Here is a 19,256-nt window from a genome sequence, read left to right on the forward strand (position 1 = left end):
ACATATTCTTCCGTCAATTCAAACATGCACGATGTAACTTCTATCCACAACGAGTCAAAGGTATACGGCATGATCGTCACGCGAGATGTGGCTCTGTCTAAGTGGTCTCCGGTGGGTGGCAGGAAGTCCATCGACTGCAGACAGCTTGACCCACCGGCCGCCACAGGCATTTGCAACGTTATACCGTACATAAACTGCAATGCGATGTGAATCATAAGCGCACATCGGACTTAGCGATTCCTTTACCAACAGCAATAGTCATTATGCCTCGACTGTCATCCCTTGCTCTCGCTGCTTTTACGGCAGTGGCCAATGGTGTAGCTCTTCAACCCAGAGAGACGCCCGGCCCAATCATCAATTTCGCCAATAACACCGGAACGCCGAAGCACTTGGCTTCTGGCATACTGTACGGTCTGCCGGACAATCAAACCCAGATCCCCAGTGCGCTACTAAGTGGCTTTGGTTTCAACTATGGGCGTGCAGCAGGCGCACAAGTTGGACATGGTTGGAGCTGGAGCCAGCCGGAGTTTGAAGTAGGACACTTGTAAGTCCATCGAAAAATAGAGCTCTCGAGCTAACAAGCATATCAGATCAGATTCAAAAGTGCGTTGAGCAACTACCAACTTACTCGCTCGCACAACGGAGGTTTCGTTCTGTTGCTAAACGATCTTTGGGGCTTTGATACGACTCAGAACTCATCATCTCTGGCGCCGGGTGACAATGGTGACTGGTCATCATACGACCGCTTCCTCGCTCGGCTAGTTCAGCTGATCAATTCCAACAACATGAAGGCTGGCCTGGTGATCGACATTTGGAATGAACCCGAGGGCTCAGCGTTTTGGAACAGAAGCATCGACCAGTGGCTTGCGATGTGGGGACGTGGGTACCATACGTTAAGGCACGTATAGGGGTATGCACCAGGATGACGAGGGCTACACACTGACTATCTCAACAGACAAGCGTTCGGAACGAATAGTGTCCTCCTTTCGGGTCCAACAACAGCTGGTCAGCCTTCACTCTCCTACAACTGGTGGTATGAGTGGGCTTCCTTCGTGAGCAGCAACGCGTCTGTTCCCGATCAATACGTATGGCACGAAGAGGCCGGTACTGGCTCTTCACTTTCCAAGTCCTACAACGGCCTGACCCAGATCCAAGCGAAGTACAAGCTTCCCAAGAAGCAGATCAATATCAACGAGTACGCCATCTACAATGAAGAAGTGCCCGCCGGCTCGGCCTTCTGGATCTCCCAGCTTGAGCGTATCAATGCCATTGGCCTCCGCGGCAACTGGCTCGGCGGAACAAAGCTCCACGACTTTGCCGCCTCCCTACTGTCAAAGCCTGACCAAAACAATTATGCCGCCACAGGGTATTTCACCAACGGCGACTACCAGGTTTATAAGTACTATTCGCAGAACATGACAGGCTCTCGCTACGGCACCAGCGTCTCTCCCGATGGTATCATGGATGCTTATACAACAGTCGACTGCGGCCATGTCCGTTGTCTGATGGGCGTGCGACCTCCAGCTACAGGGACATACTCAGTCACCTTCAATAATCTATCGAGTTTGGGTCTGCGAACCAGTGGGTCAATCAGTGTTCGCACCTGGAAATTCCCGGTTGCGTCCGATGTACACTTCGGCCGAGTCGATGCCCCGATTGACCTTGGAACGCTATCGCATTCATACTCTAATAACCAGCTTGTGCTTCCTTACTATTCCACAGACAACGTGACCACGTATGCGTGGGAGTGGCAGGTCTAGACTGGATCTCGAGACGAAAACCTGCGTACGTAGAGATGTTCAGCATTGCATAATGTGACTAGGAATCTGTATCGCAGCTTCGCAACGTCTGCTACGGACAACGGGGTCCTGGCTACACCCCTGTGTTGAGAAGATGAATAGATGACAAATCGAACAAACAAACAATACCCTGTAATCCGTCCTTTTCTCTCGACTTCAAGTGCTCGCTTGTGTAGTCTTGGTACTAGACTTCATGAGTCCGGAATTTGTTAATCAAAGTACAAGCTAGTCTACTGCATGATAACGCCGACACCATCTCACCGTGCCGATGGTTGGATCGAGAACACATGCGAAATGAGTGCATTCGTTTGTAGTCGGGTAAGCCTGAACCAATCTGACAACGTCCTTGATGCCGGCAGACCTGGTGACAAAAGGGTCGCGGCCACATGATCGGGCTGTGATACTCTGCCAACTGTCCACAGCACATCTCTCTCTATCTTTGGCTTCTGCAACCACTTCGTCCAAAGTTACTTTGACCGACTCTTCTGTGTCCTTGACAGAAGGAGATCGCCTAGGCTGGGCTGAGGAGGTGCTGTCGGCGTTTGTCACGACTATGAAATCCTGACTCGTACGTGACGTGGCGCTCCTGTAGTCTTTCTCGACGACAACGGTCTCTTGGCCGCTGCAGAAGCATAGATAGCAGACTGTGGTCATCAGAATCGGCACGATCATGCCAGTCATTGCGCCGATTATGTCCACGAAAGCTGGAGGAGAGGTCTGCGCCGGCTTGGATGTCAGGGAGGCAGGTTTCATAGCGGCTCGGGGCAATAGAAAACTTCGCAGAGTCGACGAGATGCTAGCACGGAGTCCGAGGAGCACCAGGACCATATGCAGGAAGTAAACAGCATCCGACCAGAACTTGCCGTTGTCGATGCGATTCGGTCGGAAATTGAGACTGAGGCTGAGACCAGGACGCACGCCGGTAAGAACACCAACGAATCCTGCGTAAGTAATACTGCTTGCTGTGATCGGTCCATCTCTTTCGAGGCAAAAGTCTAGCTGGATCACAATCTTGCGCAGCGCGGGCATGTCCTGAACGAAGTCAGCTTTCAGTATGCCGAAGCGGTGGACGTCCGTAGTGGCGACAGGTTCAGTAAGTCCTATCACGCACCGCAACTTACCCAGTCCAGTGTACGAAAATGCAACATCTTGCTCCCACCAGTCGTACTTTGCTCGTCCCGCACTCGAGCCCCACCACTGGAACAACCCATCATCAGGTCCAGCAGCACATTGAAACACACGAGTAGGTACATTTCTATACCCACCGCTCGACTGATGCCTATAAGCTCGGCATTCTCTTCATCGTTGTAGATCCGCCTCAAGAACATCTTGCATAGAAGTCTCAGCCAGCTCAATGGCAAGAAGGTTACCATACCGCCTACAACCTCGTCGAAAAGTGCCGTTAATTCGAGCATCGGTTCTTCGAAAGCAGCGCAGACCTCCAGGTAGCGTTGCTCAGGCGGCAGTGAGAGGTTGATGATGAAGCGTGGCGGCTCATCAGATGTATAGCCTCTCGATGCTTTGCCATGTCTAGAAGAGTGGCCAGATCTGGCAAAGACCGTCGTCGTAGAGTAGTCATCCTTCTGCGTCTGCCGAGCTGTACGCAGGCGCAGCCGTGAAGTAGTGATCGCCGGGTCATGATTGTGGCCAGTGGCAGCGTCGCGTCCAGAACGCTGACTGCGTGTGACTGGGGCCATAGCGGTCCAAAAGTCCAATCATTCCGACTGTAGGCGGACCGTCCGACTCTCAGGGATACATCGCACCGGTACGGCGATGCGTGTCGCGTAGAGATCGCAGTCCTGATAAAGAGGATATAACGTGGAAGATGGATCGAATTTTGCTGCAGCCAGCCAGCCGCACTCGTGACCCATCAGTTCACCGATTCATGAGAAGACAATGACAACAACGACGAGCTATGTTCAAGATATCATGTACACGTGTGGTGGTGTTGGTCATATTATGGATCAAAACAAAAGTTGACGATATATGCTGAACACCATTTACGTATAATGTCGTAGCAGAAGCTGTCAGTCACTGTGTACCCGACCAACCCTCAGCCATTTTCTCCCCAACGCCGTTGCACCAACCATCCCTACAGATTTCCCAAAGCATAACACCCTAAGCCTGATAACTGGCACCCCGAGCAATAGGCCTCCGCGTACCACCCATGCGTATAGCACGCCCCGAGTTCCACTGATCCGCAGCTGCACCCTCCTCTCCATGCAGCCCGTCATCAGGCAAAGCGACAGGACCACGCTCGCCCTCCAGCAACACCGAAGGCTTCCTCGTATGAGCCTGAGGCCTCAAACGCATGGGAGTTTGTCCATTAGTCGTGGGCGAGGTCGCCGTCTGTCCATTGACAGCCACAGCCGGAACGCCATTCTGAGATTTGTGCGCGAACTCCTCGTAGGAGTGTCTACTCTCTTGGAGACGTTGCTCATCGCTCGTGGGACGGCGGACATCGTCGTTCTCTTCGCTGTTGGGGTTGGCGGTTTCATATTCCGGGGCCTTGATAAATTTATAGAACGCAGCAGCGAGGAGAGAGCCAAGCATTGGGCCTAACCAGTAGACTGCGAGAGGTGTCAGTGACCGGTTGGAAATCTCGTCCTCGTGCATACTCACTCCAATGATACCTCTCGAAGCTCTGGACAACCACAGCCGGCCCGAAAGATCGTGCCGGGTTGAGGCTGCCGCCAGTGAAGTACACTCCCGTGAGCTCAGCTACGAAGAGGGAGAGACCAATCCCGACAGGAGCGATATAAGTGCCCTTGTGTTTCTCAGCGGCCAGCATGAAGATCGTGAAGATCAGTTGGGCCGTCAGGATCATCTCGATAAAGAGACCTTGGGCGATTGATGTACCACCCCCAAGCTTGGTAGCGACGGTGAGGGGGCCAGGAAACATGCAGGAGACTAATGCCGATGCCACGATCCCGGCTATAATTTGTGCAAAGAAGAGGAGGGCGCCGCGGAACCAGGGTAGGGCACCGATAAGACACATCTAGAGAATATTGTCAGCTTTCATGATGTTTTCACGAATGATGATTGAACACGATTGCACTCACGCCGACGGTAACGGCAGGGTTAAACAGCCCACCACTGATACGGAAGAAGACCCACGCGTTGACGGCCAGCGAAAAGCCAAAGCATAGAGCGATGTACTGCAATTGCTGCGGGTTAGCGCCAATTTCGCTCACCGTCAAGCCGGACGACGATGGGATGTTGTTGGCAACCTGGGTTCCCGAGAGTGCGAAATAGAGGAACAGCACTGTCCCGACGAACTCTCCGAGCATAGCGACGAAGTGTCCACGGAAGGCATCAGGGATAAGATGGGCGAAGGGCACCCGTGGTGCACCAACTGCGTCGACGACTTCATCGCGTTTCTCAGGGTCGGCCGCTTTGGTGAAGGGGATGGCTATGGTATTGCCAGGAACGGGCGGCTATCCGACATGGTCAGTCCCGTATTGATGGCCCACTTCAACTAGCAAACAGATTCCCTACTCACATTGATATTCATCTTGGCGGGTCAAGCTATACTGCTCGCAGCGCTGGGTCGTATCATAGACAGGGGCGGTCAAAGGAGGAGACACGAGGGCTAGGATACAAGAATCCGGCAGGTCTTCATATACCGAGACAATACTGCTGACTTGTACTCTGCCTTGCGTAGGCGGCCCAAGGACCTTGTACATGGCGTTCGCTAGCGCAATGACGTTCACCTTCATTTGACTGAACTGCATCCTCGCCTGCTCCTGCATGCAACAGCTTGTGAAAGACGGCCAGCATGCATGTTGAAAAAGCTGGAGCCAATCATCCTCCATGCTGTGGACGCCACGAACAGTTGCGAAAGGCCTGGAGCTCAGGACGGGACAGAGAACTGAGATCCAAGCAGGATTGGTGATTGAGTTCCGCCGTTCTGAAGTCCAGGCGGTGTCACTCGTGCTCATCAGACCCCACACGTGCGGCCTCCCGCCTCAACACTCCGCTGCGGATCGGTAGAGGCGGCAGGTGTATAGGGAGAAGAAGGAACGATCTGCTGTGCTCAGGAGGGTGTTTTGTCGAAAGATCCCAAGCGGTGATGACGTCTGCTGATTGCAGCGACAGGTCTCCTGGAGGAATGGCTTTCTCGCCTCGCGTCAGTGGGAAGCGCTTCATTGCTCCAGGGCTCTTGTCACCAGTCACGACTTCGTCCAGCCAGAAGCTGGGAGAAGTGCGGTGGAAGTGGCTTATGGGTTTAGTCTGAAAGTAGGCTAAATCTAAAGTCTCTCGGACATTTAGAGGCTTCTTTCTTGAGATAGACTTTGTGCTGGACGATTTGTATTCTCCGAAGCCGATCATGAGGCGTACTGCGTCATCTGTCTCTTAGAGACGCAGCGGTGACAGATCACCGCCAGTGTCGGTGATTCCGTGGATAACCAGCATGATGAGAATGATCTTGGAATGGTCGGGCGGTCTGGTGAACCGCTGAGATAGACAGAATACGGATGGAGGGTGAGGTCAAGGTCGGGGAGGATGTGCTCACTGCTCATGCAGGTCTAGGCCGGCTCGGAGATTTTCTGCAGCCAAAGCACAGACATATCTGCGCGGAAATGCCACGCGAGCTTCAGGTGCAAATAAACAGTTCATCGACAACTTGTCTGCTACGCCACACTACTCTGAATCTACTGATTTAGAGAACATGCAACAACCTTCACCTTCCGCTGAGACGGAAGCATTACTCGCTAGGCTGTCGCATCGACCGGACGTCCAAAGTACCCTCGTATTGGCCCGCGACACTGGCGCTATTGTACGCTCATCCGGTCTGATCACGGCAGAGGATGTCGGGATGGAAAGCACTGCATCCACCGATGGCACAGCGAATGGTGCTGGCACTGGCGGCGAGACCCTGACAGGCAAGGGCACAAGGAATGTCGACGAGGTTGCAAAGCTGGTCTGGACATTCGTAAAGAGTGCCAGTAGTCTGGTGGAGGATCTGAATGGCTCGCATGACGAGGCGAAGCTACTGCGCATACGGACGAAGAAGAACGAGATCGTGGTTGTACCAGATGCGAAGTTCTTGGCTGTGGTTATACACGACACGCCTCCGGCTTGAGCACGAAACACTGGAAAGAACCGATTTCAGCTACAAGGCCGCAATTGCAGGCCACAAGCAAGGTGCAGAGCGGAGCCATTCACTCCACAAGGAGCTATATGGCCTCCGTGTGTTCAGATCCACGATGATTACGGGTTCGAAGAAGCGTGTGAAGCCCGATCGACGAACGCATGTCAAATATGAAAAGGCATCCGATTCGAAGCATTGGCCAGGCTGATCATACCAGAGCAACGATATCAATCTCACCAATGCTTCTCGGAGATGTCAACACTATTCACATCCACCCCATCCTTGAACCACCGCTCGTCTTCGGAAATCTCAACATCATTCCCACTCATCATCCGCTTCCGCATCTTACCAGCATCTGCATCGTCATACGTCCAGTCCTCGAGACCATAACACCGCTTCCACTTCATGCCGTCGTGAGAATCCTGGTACTCATACCAGAACTGCACGGCGATCTTGTTGGAGGAGAAAGTGAAGAGTTCTTTGCGGAGTCTACATACGATGGTGAGTAGACAAGTCAGTGCGGCGCGGAGAAAGCAGAGGAGAGGCTGAACGGGCGAGGAGACGGACTTGTAATTCTTCTCCTTCTGCCATTTCGAGGTCAAGAATTGGGTGATTTCTTCTGTGCCGGAGAGGAGCTTATCGCGGTTGCGCCAGATGGAGTCGGTTGTGTAGACTTTGGCTATGCGCTCGGGATCTCTTCTTGAATGTCAGAAGCCAGCAAGCCAGGGAGCGTGCATTCGGGGTATAGCTGCCGTGTATTCCATAGATCCTGCGCAACCTTGACTTTCTTGTGTGCTGTCTCGGCCGTGAAGGGTGGAGCTAGAGACATCGTTGCCTGGACTGATGAGCTAGTCTTCCGAGATGGTATTTTAAGTTGCTATGTGACCTCTTCTTCCAATCAAGGTTCCAGCTATTGTGTCTTTCGGGCAGACCTATATGTATACATTTGCACACACGACGCCCTGGCGTTTCCTATCGCGAAGGCTGACTCATGCGTCATATCACGAACCGCTGGAATTCGTATTTGACCCTTCGCGCTCGCTTCTTCTCCACAACTCGAACGATCGAGTCGAGCTTTTCGTCGAGGGCATATGACAAGCTTATGCTTACCTCCGAAGAGGATGGCGGTGACCCGGGAAGTGGCTGAATCGCGCAGCCAGCCTGATGACTTGGTCCAAGCAATACCAAGGCTGTCAATCAAGGTAGGAGCAACTTGGCGTTACCTCATCACCAGAAAGCAGGTAGGTATGGCTGGCTGTGTAAACAACCTACGATTCCCATCGCAACCTTTCATTGTCTCCAGTCTTCTCTTCCTACACCAAGTCACAAACATAACGCGACAGTGATACAATACACGCGACACACTTGAAGAGGCTCACTGCTTCACCAATACATACGCGACTATAACCATCAAGCCAACAGCAGGATGCCTTTCATGTGGACCAAAGGCTTCGGAGGAAAGCATGCGGGTATGTTCCATTGTCTGCGATCGCGAATACTTCTCCTACTGACCACGATATCTGAACAGGTGGAGGAGTGATCGTCGACAAACACGGCCCACGACGAGCCCCTTTTCGATTCTCGCTGGGCCGATTCAGCTGCTTCCGCTAAATGATGACTTGGCATTAATGGAAAGGGTGGAACGGCGTACGGCAAATATGAGATTCTTCTATACCCACAATTGCGATTACCAAACAACAGCCTTGGCCTACGACGATAGGAGATCAGGTGCTGGAGGACATTTGTACAGCTACACCCCCGCAAAGGCAAATCGCCCTATTACGAGCTGCAGCTTGGGAACACTATTGATCCTACCGTACAAGATTGATACCAGAGGTGGTAACTGCTACCGACGAGAATCATACAACCAACCTCATAGTTTGGATAGTCGTCCGTAGGGCGTGTACTCATGCTTTGACGCCATGATCATCAGTGTACATGTCACTTGTTACTCAGGCATGCTGCTGAACTCGATGAACGTATACAAGCCCGTACGGGACATCTAACACATCAGTGCCACAAGACTTGAAGCGATCATACGAACAGACTCCGAGCCAGCTCATTGATCTACTTTTGCAGCCATGACCTCCAAACCAGCAATAGCAAAGCTCCAGAGCTCAGACGACTTCCTCCTCTGTAACGCATGCGGCACGCAATACCCAGTGAACACGCAGAGCAACAAAGACAGCTGCAAGATCTGCGATGACCCTCGCCAATTCGTACCACCCGAAGGCCAGACTTTCACAACCTTAGCCACTCTTCGAAACCAAGGCCACCGCAATGTCTGGTGGCAAGACAAGCAGAATCGCAAGATCTGGTCGGTCAGAACAGAGCCGCAGGTAAGTTGACCGGTCGTCAATCTCATCTTAACCGCTAATCAGATTCGTTCAATGAAGTTCGCAATCGGCGAGCGAGCAATGTTGTTGCAGACTGAAGCCGGGAACATCCTCTGGGATCTAATACCTTTCCTTGATGCCGAGACCGTTGACCGCATTAACGACTTTGGAGGCCTGAAAGCAATCGTGATCTCGCATCCGCACTACTACAGTACCTGGGCAGATTGGTCCCGCACTTTCTCCTGTCCTGTATACGTCGGCGCACACGATAAGGAGTGGTTGGGGCAAATCCATAGAGAAGGGACCGAACTGCGGTTCTTGATAGATATTCACACGCCCCTCCTGCATCCCGAGTCAGGAGTGACAGCCATCCTGGCGGGTGGCCATTTTCCGGGCTCTTTGCTCCTGCACTGGAAGCAAGCTAAAAGCCTCTTCATAGCGGACACCATCTTCACCTCACCCTCCGCCACGAACCCTGTCCCAGGCAAGGAGGGAGTGATCAGTTTCACTTTCTTCTGGAGTATACCGAATCGGATCCCTTTGCATCCGGATGACATCCTCATGATCTGGAACAAGGTTAAGCACTTGGAGTTTCACTCCGCGTATGGTGCGTTCAAGGGCATGGATGTGTATACTATGTCCAACGAGGCTGGGAGGGGCACGGGAGGGGTGAAGGGGAGGTTGTTGCAGAGCTGTAAGATCTATGTTGGGGCTATGGGGTGGAGGGAGCATAGTGTCTTTGAAGAGGTCTTGGAGATGCCGTAGGGTCCGACCTATGACTCGTTGCTCATGAAATCGGTACATAACGCCCCGTATATGTATCTCCTGGTAGCGTCAATAAAGCATATTTTGACTGCTGTGTTTCGTGCTACGCAGGCCCGACAGAATGTGCGGTCTTGGAACGTTATCCTATCGACTTAAGGCTCTTTGCTTTGCTGGACGTTTTCCTGACCAGACGTCGCGAAATCTGATACCACTCTCGATGGTACAATTTACACCTTCACGAAGGAAACGCTTCGTACATCGACTCGCATCACGGACGGCGATAGCGAGATCAGCCCCACTTGCTGACCAAGAACGTGAGTTGGGACCCTGCATGAAGCACCATCGACGACCAGGTCTGATCGCGGAACGGCCACTACTATACCGCTCAGGCAACATTCGTGCTGAGTAGTAATTAAATGCGCTTCCATACCATAGTATCATTCTGCAAGGTCATGTTTGGCGAATGAGCACAGCAACGGATGCAACATTAAGACGACTTCTACGTTCACCGTCGTCGACGACGACGACAGTTGCTCAATCTACTAGGAGGCTCTTTGCGCCATAGCTTACAAGCCTATAGCGACCAAAACCATGGCTACCAACAGCGCGGACAGCCTGGCGCAGTCTCTCCCCGCCAACGCCGCGCACCACCTCAAGCAGAAACGAGCGCGCAGCCAACTCTCTTGCACGCCATGTCGCACTGGAAAGCTAAAGTGCAATCGCGAGAAGCCGCACTGCGACCAGTGTATCAAGCGAAGTCGGGAGGGACAATGCCTCTTCGTGCCGCCACCCGCCAAGCACAAGCCGGTGCAGAATGTCAAGGGCCGGATCAGGCAGTTGGAGGAGCTGGTGGTGGATTTGATGAATCAGAATCGTAACGCGGCGGGAGGGCGGCAGAGGAATGGTGCGCAAGGTGGGGAGGGAGAGGGAGGTGCTCGGAATGGTGCAGGCCCGTTCGAGCAGCCAACACCGCCTAGTGATAGTGACACGAGCCCTCAAGGTCTGACCGGCTCGAGTACTGGGTCCCACCAGGCGCAAAGTACTAGCAGCGGCAATGCGCATACGCCTCCTCAAGACGATGTAGATGAAGCGACGACTCCATTCGGACAAATGCATATTGGTAAGGACGAGATCTCGTATGTAGGCGAAGCACATTGGGGCGCCATCTTAAGCAGTATTTCCGAGCTCAAACGTGATCTGGATGATGACGAGCAGGAAGAAGAGACTGGTCCGCAGCTCAACGAGAACCCACTTGCTAGAGGCGACAACAGTACTGGTGGCTGGCCAGGTACGAATCCATGGCACAGTGAAAACCAGGATTCCGTCAGCTCAACGTCGGGTCTTGGATTCATGCTGGGTAACACTCCGTCCTTGACCAAACAACAAATCATTACTGCCGTGCCGGAGAAGCGCGTGGCGGATCGCTTGCTGAGTTTGTGGTTTAACTCACCTGACCCTTTCAAGAGTATCATTCATGCTCCTACGTTTCAGGACGAGTACAAACGATTCTGGAAAGACCCCGTAAAGACACCTACTATGTGGCTGAGTCTACTATTCGCCATCATGAGCTTATCAGCAAGTTTCGGTCTTCGAGACGTGGATCCGAGCAGTGAGCAAGCGAACAAGATACTAGATCAGGTGAACAAGTATCACTCGATCAGTGCCTCTGCGGCAGTATTATCCGACTTCACGAAGCCAAAAGAGCATACCATCGAAGGCCTGATCATTTACTCAGCAGGCTTGAGAAGCAACAACGCCTTTGTAAATGTCTGGCTGATGGTAGGTCTGATTGTTCGTCTGGCACTACGAATGGGCTTCCATCGAGACGCAAAACACTATCCGAACATCACGCCCTTCCACGGCGAAATGCGACGACGAATCTGGAGCACAATCAGCATGATCGACGTGCTTATCAGCTTCCAGCTAGGCCTCCCGAGCATGGTCAAGACAATCCAGTCTGATACAGCTGCTCCACGGAACCTGCTGGACCGCGATTTCAATGTCAATACCACTGTGCTGCCACCTAGCAGAGGTATAGAAGAGTTGACACCTTCGAGCTATGCACGCGCTAAGCTGGGTATCACTCGAGTCTTCGCTAACGCCGCCGAGCTGAGCCATGCGACGATTCCACCTGCATACGAGGAGATGATGGAGCTAGATCGCCAGCTTGAAGTAGCGAAGGCAGCGATACCACCACTTCTGCAGATGCCAGATATTACTGAAGTCGTCACCGATCCCGCCGAGCAACTGATGTGCAGATTTAATCTGGACCTGTTGTATCTGAAGACGAAGATCGTGCTTCATCGTCGTTACGTCGCCACTCCGTTGGCTCAGCTCAGTGAGGAGGAGCAGAAAGTCGGGATCGGGCATAGTCGCAAAACCGCCGCTGACTGTGCTCTGCGTGTCTTGCAACACCATCATACTATCTACACCGCCTCGCAGCCTGGTGGACAACTTGAGAGTGTGAAGTGGTATATGGGCTCCATCAGCACGCACGATTTCCTGCTTGCCGCTATGATCATTTGTCTCGAGTTGAGCCAGCAGATTAATGTTGAGAAGTTTGCTGAAATCAATCCGAGTGGCTATCAATGTCCGCTCAGGGGTATCATGATGGACGCACTCGAGCGAAGTCAGAAGATCTGGACTAATGCTTCAAGCAAGAATCGCACCGGGGCTACGCAAGGAGGCACTAATGGTGCCATGCCGGCCCAGTATGCTCCGCCTGGCACCGCTGGCCTCCAAGGTAGTAACGCCAACGCTGAGAGGAGCGAACATATCTTCAACGAGACTGAGAAAGCGGCTCGAGCTATTGGGGTCATGATTGCGAAAGTCCGAGCGCAATTCCCGATGTCCGTGCAGCAGCAGGCTGAGGGCACAAAGTATGAGCCAACGAAAGGCCAGGTGACAAGCGCAAAGGAGTTCTGGAAGTCGGCCACGCTGGCACAGTACTTGAAGACGCCGGAAAGACAGGCGGAGAGTCCGTTCGCGGGGATGGTCAGTACGTACAACTGGGACATACCCGAGGATTTCGACTTTTCTGCCGTTGTGCAACAGAGCGATAGTGCTGACGCGAGTGTGCTGACGAGTTTGATGCCTTCTGCTGCTCCGGGATCGATGAGAAATCCGGCTGCTAATCCTATGTACTCCGCTAATAACGACGCCATTACATCCTTGAACACTGATCGTAGTGGGAGCTCCGAACAGGACGAATTTATGATGGATGCTGGAATGGCGGACATGGATTTCTCGATGATTGGAGATATGCTTCAGTTCCCAGCAGCGTACGAGAATGGTGGCAGTGAGGCCAACATCGATTGGGAGATGTGGGATGCGCAGATCAAAGCAGGATCGGGAGAGGTTGGGACGCAGGCTATGTCGGGCAATGCGTTGACGGGTGGTACGGGTATTGTGGAGGGCTCACGTCTTCCGGAGACGTGGTCGGTCGATGATCAAGTCGCGAATGGCGGCGCGGCAGCTGCAGCGACGACCACGACTACGACTGCGGCTGGTGCGAGTGATGTCCGGACAACGGTGCCTCATGGCCCGTCGACTGTTGCTTTTGGTCCAGTGCCCACGTATTCTTGGTCGGTCGACGAATCCTTCGAGCTACCCAAGCTTCCGCAGACCGGATCGCCAACAATGGATTATGATGGCGCTGACCTTGCAGACGTCGATCTCGGTCTTGACGGATCATTGCAGGATTATAATCGAAATGGAATGTACCCGGCCACGCAAGCAGACTGGCAAGATTGGTGGCGGCGGAAACGGACGGGTACGACGCCCAGTACCGGATAACAGAAGCAGTAATCGGTAGTTACTGTGAGATCAGTCATCAATTGGTCTGGTCAGACATATCATGTTGTAAGATATGCTACATCACAACAGCCGCTTATTGTGGGATCTATGAATGGCCTCGAATCTGAATCATGGGTATGACGGGAGCCACTACATGCTCCAGCGACAACAAGTGTTTGTGACACCGCCTACAAGATAATGGAAAGCCGCGCGCGAACGCTCAGAGAGCTCTGCCACGGAGGAGTTGGGTTGGACCAAATGATCGGACATGAGAAGCTGAGGCATTTATGCCACCGAGCGGTGCGTACTAGACGTCCTTGACATTGCGGCATTTATGGTGCATTGCGGCATTTATGGTGCTATGTGACCACGAATATGAGTAGCACTTGTACGAAGGCAAAGAATCCACTCTGCATCATTAGTATTATCTCAATCATGCTATTCTGGCTGATCTTTTTCGCATATCTTTGCCACGTAGTGTTTGAGATGCTCAAAGCTAATCACGTTTCAGGAGGAACTGTGATAGTACCGCACCTCAGACGATTGGGTCACACTCCACAGGAGATCACGAGGGATCACGACTATAGCATCTGAGACACCGAGCAAAATGGTACGCGGTGTACAGTCTCATGATGGCGGAATAATCTTTCGCGAACAGCATAGCCTTCGAAGGGTACGATCGAGCAGCGTGAACAGCTAGAAGCAGAAAGTGGTGGTCGGGTTGACAGCCAACAGTACAGCTATGGTTCGCAAGACCTACGTACGCATTTAACTCTTCGACAGCAACCAGGCACGTCATCGTCTACGATTGACGAAGCGTGCCATCAGTTGTCGAGGCTCCTCGCCACCATCCTCAAATGCTTCTGCAAAAGCCTCTACTCCGGCCTGCACACCTTCGTCCACCGTGCAGTTCTCCCACTTCTGCATCAAGCGCTTCTGGCTTCTGATTGCAAGCGGACCCATCTGTGCGATCTTGCCACTCCAATCTGCGACCGCATCGTCAAGCTCGGACTTAGACCTCACGACACTCTCTACTAGACCCCATCGTTCTGCTTTTGGTGCGTCGATGTTCTCGGCTAGATATAGCAGGCGCCTTGTCCTGCCTATGCCAATCAGACTAGGAAGGAGTGCCGCTTCGACAACAGAAGGGATACCTATCTTCACCTCAGGCATACCGAAGGTGCTACCCTCAGTACAAATCCTCAGATCGCATGCTGCCATGATCTCTAACCCAGCACCGAGACAAAAGCCGTCTACACGGGCTATCACGGGCACAGGCAGGTCTCTTAAAGCTTTGCAGGCCTTGTGAACATGCGTGATGAGCTCGCGAGCAGCGGCTGGAGACGACAGCTGATGCATCTCTGCTATGTCCATGCCGCCGATGAAGGAAGGAGCTTTGCCTTCATTTGTTGGGCCGCCTGTAAGAATTACAACACGAAGACTGGTATCTTTTGACAGTTCTTGGCATTGGTCGGCGAGGTCCTGGAGGAGTTCGATATTGACAATGTTGAGTTTGGAAGGATTCGAGATGGTGATCGTGGCTGTGTTGCCACCATTGATATCAGACCGCGCTACATGGATGCGAGCGGTCTTGTCTATGCGCCCAGAGCTAAGACGGCGGGCAGACTTCCAACCAGGCCATGTACCTGACGTGGCAGCGTATCGAGTCCCAACATGGTGGGAGGACAGCGAGGGCAGCGAGGAGAGGCCAGAAGCTGGTCTGGCTCGCCGTATTTTGCCAGGGAGGCTCATGGAAGCGGTATTGGCGTTACGACTTGCGTGCGCCAGTGTGCTTGATACTCCACAGCGAGAGCTCTTAAATGTCCGCCCAAGCAGGAGTCGAGGCTGTGCCATCGGAACTCACAATGCCTGCAAGGCAGCACGCGGCAAGCATGCAGACTTCCCAATCTCTTAGCCCCGACGATATCTGTCCTCGGTAGGAACTAGAAATACTCGACACAGCTCTCAGTGTCGAGGCCCATCACCCGGCCATCCGCCGTGCGGGCAGCTACAGCGTTAAGTTATGGAGATACATGCACTCCACATCGCGAGCGCGTAACCTTGCAGCGCGGGCAGCTCTTGCCCCGCATCAGCCACGAAGTGCCGTCTCGTCTATAAAGATGATCATAGAGGGGCAATGAGAGAAAGTGAATTGAGAGGATACTACTTACAACACTGTTGTAGGACCATACGGACGAGTACAATTAAGGATATATACCACAATGGCGTCTCAAAACAAGATGAAGGCGTTGCATTATGACGGACCATTCAAGGTCTCGATCAAAGAGATTGATCTGCCGAAACTGCTTCATCCAGACGACGCTATCATCAAGGTGACCACCTCTTGCATTTGTGGCAGTGACCTGCACATGTATCAGGGGCGGACAGCTGCAGAGTCAGGCCTGGTATTTGGTATGCATGAGTCGTGCGTGCGAGAGAGCATTTCGACCATTCGCTGACGACCACCAGGGCATGAGAACATGGGTATCGTGGAGGAGCTTGGCTCGGGTGTCACACTGCTAAAGAAGGGCGACCGCATTGTTCTACCGTTCAACGTCGCGGACGGCCGTTGTCAGAACTGCGAGGAGGGCAAGACGGCATTCTGTACTGGCGTGAACCCAGGTTTTGCAGGCGGAGCGTACGGTTACGTGAGTTCGCACACGAGCACGGTAGTGTCGGTCAATGCTGACGATCACGATAGGTCGCCATGGGTCCCTACCAAGGTGGTCAGGCACAGTACCTGCGCGTCCCCTACGCTGACTTCAATGCCCTCGTCCTCCCACCTGGTACCGAACACGAAGCAGATTTCGCTCTCCTCGCTGACATCTTCCCAACTGGGTGGCACGGCCTAGTACTCTCAGGATTCAAGCCGGGTGAGAGCGTGGCGGTCTTTGGTGCAGGTCCGGTCGGTTTGATGGCGGCATACTCTGGTATCATCCGTGGAGCCAGCCAGGTTTACGTAGTCGATCAGGTGAAGGAGCGACTCGATGCTGCCAAAAAGATTGGTTGCATCCCTATCAATTTCACCGAAGGCAACCCAGTGGACCAGATCATCAAGCACAATGGTGGCATGGTTGATCGAGCAGTCGATGCCGTCGGCTACCAAGCTGTGGACAAGGGCGGCAAGAAAGAGGTGCCAAACGTTGTGCTCGACCAGGTTATCATGGTTACGAGACCCACAGGCGGCCTCGGTATCCCTGGTCTATACGTTCCAGCGGATCCAGGCGCGCCAGACGAGCAGTCAGGCAAAGGCCAGATCCTCATCAGCTTCGGCAAGCTCTTCGAGAAGGGTTTGAGCTTGGGCACAGGTGAGTCTCTCATCAATACACATTCTGCTCATGAATCCTGCTCTTCTGATACATCTTTTAGGACAATGCAATGTCAAAGCCTACAACCGCTACCTGCGAGACCTCATCATTTCCGGCAGAGCCAAGCCATCGTTCGTGGTATCGCATGAAGTGAGCTTGGACGATGCGGTGGATGCATACGATAGATTCGATCGTAGGGTGGACGGATACACCAAGGTGCTGCTTCATCCCAATGGACCGCTGAAGTAGTGGATGGAGGGAGCCAGCAGCTCTTTGTGCATGGCGGACCCCGCACGGTGTAGCAGCTTCGAAGGTACGTGCTCCTCATCGCCCTGATGTAGCATCACCGCCTCATAAGCCAGTGCGTAGTACACACCGCAAGGCGCTCTGCTCATTGCCTCGCGCATTCTGCACATGCAACATCCTCACGTATTCATGTTGGCTAGGCGGTGCAATGGCGCTCTCACACAGCGTCCTCTCCTTCAGCCACCCGAGCCTTGACTATCTTCACCTCCTCTAACGGCCTATCCTCGCCGTCGGTTTTCACCATGCCCATGCGCTGCACAATCCTCATACCACCCTTTACCCTCCCAAAAATGGTGTGCTTCCGGTCTAACCACGGCGTGGGCGCAAGAGTGATGAAGAACTGACTCCCGTTCGTGTTCTTGCCCGAATTCGCCATGCTCAAGATACCTGCACCAGTGTGTTTGAGATCTGCTCGAATCTCGTCCTCGAACTTCTCGCCATAGATGCTAGCGCCACCACGACCAGTCCCAGTCGGATCACCACCTTGAATCATGAAGTCCGGAATGATCCGATGGAAGACGGTCCCATTGTAGTAGTTGCGCGCAGCCAAGGTTGAGAAGTTTTGGCATGTCTTGGGCGCGTGGTCAGTGTAGAGTTCGCAGACGATATTGCCCATGGAGCTCTCGAGCACGACCGTCGGGGACATCTCCGAGCCTCCCGTTGCCCGGCTTACACGAGTCTTGAGTCTTGAGTCTTGAGTCTTGTTATTACGTGGGATGTACCGGTAGTGTCAAGACTATCATACCACCAAAATGAATAATTTCTGGTCACCGCACCAACATTGTGATTTGAGACAGCAACCAAAATCAAGATGTTAGCCAGAACTTCGGCACTGGGTCCGTATAGCGAAAGCGGAAAATAAGGTGGGGTCTTGGTTTCTACGGAGCGTCCCCACTCTGTGTGTAGCCAAGCCACATGCACATATCAAGGTCTTCTTCCGCATGAGATCCGTCGGTGATGATGTTCGCTCAACGTGCGCCCGCATCAGTTGACGAGAGGGTCGACAACAACGTCACAATCATGTTGGTGGCACTCGCCTACACAGACAACGTGGTAGCGAGACGGTGATCTCTTCAGACGATCAAAGGAAGCCGCTTACGCCGATCGGCCCCGTTTGGCGTCCCCTGGCTTGAGAATTGATTGCCTGCACGATTCATGGCGCAGGTCAGATCTCCGACTTTCGTGCGCGTGGTAGACGTTGCTCCCAAGCCTGCACCTGCAAGCAGAGGAATCCTCGGTTTGCATCCCTCTTCGCGTAAGAGCCCCGAAGACCCCATCGTCGGATCTTGGGTCATGCAGCCAGGCGAGCGTGTCTCCGGCAGCCCTCGAGCGGGAGAGGCTGAGAGGCCATATTGAGACCCCGCATAGTGATGGTGAGTGGTGGCGAGGAGCCTCGAAGGGTTCGTGGAAGCTTCACCACTGCACCGATGGACAACCATATGTAATCAAGAAGCTTGTTGGCGAGATAGCCGTGTTACACGATGGTATGCGTGCAGCTCGACCGCGTGTGAAGCACATGGTCTTATGCAGACCACATTCTAGTCATGACAGTGCATGTTCAATGGCCATCGTTTCGGAGCGGTGGAGGGAGCGATTCTTTGCCTTTGCCACTGTCTGTAGATCATTTGCTTGATATTGCCAAGTGAAGTCCGCCGGCGTGAGGTGCCAATCGTGCATGATTTCTGAACTCCGAGCGACGATCCCATATAATCCTTGTCCGGTTCGAACGGGTCTGTGGTCGCGCTAACGGTTTTTCCTGCCGGCTCACGCTTGCTAGGATCAATCGTCGCGCACCTCAAGCTTCGACATCTTCTGGTTACAGTGGGGATCGACACCATTCTCCTCACGATAA

General features: G+C 53.2%; 10 protein-coding genes across 10 annotated transcripts; 5 read left to right on the forward strand and 5 right to left on the reverse strand.

Annotated features, from left to right (window-relative positions):
• Positions 1 to 263: 263 nt before the first annotated feature.
• On the forward strand, positions 264 to 1,760 carry LTS14_007481 (uncharacterized protein; the record flags this gene model as incomplete). Its single annotated transcript, XM_064840173.1, has 3 exons — positions 264 to 544; positions 596 to 883; positions 956 to 1,760. The coding sequence occupies 3 exons, from the start codon at positions 264 to 266 to the stop codon at positions 1,758 to 1,760; spliced, it is 1,374 nt and encodes a 457-aa protein (XP_064692053.1).
• Positions 1,761 to 2,024: 264 nt separating this feature from the next.
• On the reverse strand, positions 2,025 to 3,496 carry LTS14_007482 (uncharacterized protein; the record flags this gene model as incomplete). The annotated part of the gene is made up of 2 exons (XM_064840174.1): positions 2,025 to 2,831; positions 2,921 to 3,496. 2 exons carry the CDS (start codon positions 3,494 to 3,496, stop codon positions 2,025 to 2,027), a joined length of 1,383 nt encoding a protein of 460 aa, XP_064692054.1.
• Positions 3,497 to 3,917: 421 nt separating this feature from the next.
• On the reverse strand, positions 3,918 to 5,533 carry AQY1_3 (Aquaporin-1; the record flags this gene model as incomplete). Its single annotated transcript, XM_064840175.1, has 4 exons — positions 3,918 to 4,369; positions 4,422 to 4,797; positions 4,862 to 5,211; positions 5,302 to 5,533. The coding sequence occupies 4 exons, from the start codon at positions 5,531 to 5,533 to the stop codon at positions 3,918 to 3,920; spliced, it is 1,410 nt and encodes a 469-aa protein (XP_064692055.1).
• A 938-nt stretch (positions 5,534 to 6,471) lies between these two features.
• Positions 6,472 to 6,885, forward strand: LTS14_007484 (uncharacterized protein; the record flags this gene model as incomplete). The annotated part of the gene is made up of 1 exon (XM_064840176.1): positions 6,472 to 6,885. The coding sequence occupies one exon, from the start codon at positions 6,472 to 6,474 to the stop codon at positions 6,883 to 6,885; it is 414 nt and encodes a 137-aa protein (XP_064692056.1).
• Positions 6,886 to 7,127: 242 nt separating this feature from the next.
• LTS14_007485 (uncharacterized protein) lies at positions 7,128 to 7,723 on the reverse strand (the record flags this gene model as incomplete). The annotated part of the gene is made up of 2 exons (XM_064840177.1): positions 7,128 to 7,590; positions 7,647 to 7,723. The coding sequence occupies 2 exons, from the start codon at positions 7,721 to 7,723 to the stop codon at positions 7,128 to 7,130; spliced, it is 540 nt and encodes a 179-aa protein (XP_064692057.1).
• A 1,252-nt stretch (positions 7,724 to 8,975) lies between these two features.
• Positions 8,976 to 9,995, forward strand: LTS14_007486 (uncharacterized protein; the record flags this gene model as incomplete). Its single annotated transcript, XM_064840178.1, has 2 exons — positions 8,976 to 9,233; positions 9,276 to 9,995. 2 exons carry the CDS (start codon positions 8,976 to 8,978, stop codon positions 9,993 to 9,995), a joined length of 978 nt encoding a protein of 325 aa, XP_064692058.1.
• Positions 9,996 to 10,586: 591 nt separating this feature from the next.
• On the forward strand, positions 10,587 to 13,790 carry LTS14_007487 (uncharacterized protein; the record flags this gene model as incomplete). The annotated part of the gene is made up of 1 exon (XM_064840179.1): positions 10,587 to 13,790. One exon carries the CDS (start codon positions 10,587 to 10,589, stop codon positions 13,788 to 13,790), a length of 3,204 nt encoding a protein of 1,067 aa, XP_064692059.1.
• A 795-nt stretch (positions 13,791 to 14,585) lies between these two features.
• LTS14_007488 (uncharacterized protein) lies at positions 14,586 to 15,542 on the reverse strand (the record flags this gene model as incomplete). Its single annotated transcript, XM_064840180.1, has 2 exons — positions 14,586 to 15,385; positions 15,437 to 15,542. 2 exons carry the CDS (start codon positions 15,540 to 15,542, stop codon positions 14,586 to 14,588), a joined length of 906 nt encoding a protein of 301 aa, XP_064692060.1.
• A 470-nt stretch (positions 15,543 to 16,012) lies between these two features.
• Positions 16,013 to 17,347, forward strand: LTS14_007489 (uncharacterized protein; the record flags this gene model as incomplete). Its single annotated transcript, XM_064840181.1, has 4 exons — positions 16,013 to 16,202; positions 16,260 to 16,438; positions 16,492 to 17,098; positions 17,160 to 17,347. The coding sequence occupies 4 exons, from the start codon at positions 16,013 to 16,015 to the stop codon at positions 17,345 to 17,347; spliced, it is 1,164 nt and encodes a 387-aa protein (XP_064692061.1).
• A 214-nt stretch (positions 17,348 to 17,561) lies between these two features.
• cyp1 (Peptidyl-prolyl cis-trans isomerase-like 1) lies at positions 17,562 to 18,050 on the reverse strand (the record flags this gene model as incomplete). The annotated part of the gene is made up of 1 exon (XM_064840182.1): positions 17,562 to 18,050. The coding sequence occupies one exon, from the start codon at positions 18,048 to 18,050 to the stop codon at positions 17,562 to 17,564; it is 489 nt and encodes a 162-aa protein (XP_064692062.1).
• Between the last annotated feature and the right edge of the window lie 1,206 nt (positions 18,051 to 19,256).

The sequence above is a fragment of the Recurvomyces mirabilis genome (assembly GCF_035927965.1).
Source record: "Recurvomyces mirabilis strain CCFEE 5264 chromosome Unknown scaffold_21, whole genome shotgun sequence".
NCBI classification, from domain to species: Eukaryota; Fungi; Ascomycota; class Dothideomycetes; order Mycosphaerellales; family Teratosphaeriaceae; genus Recurvomyces; species Recurvomyces mirabilis.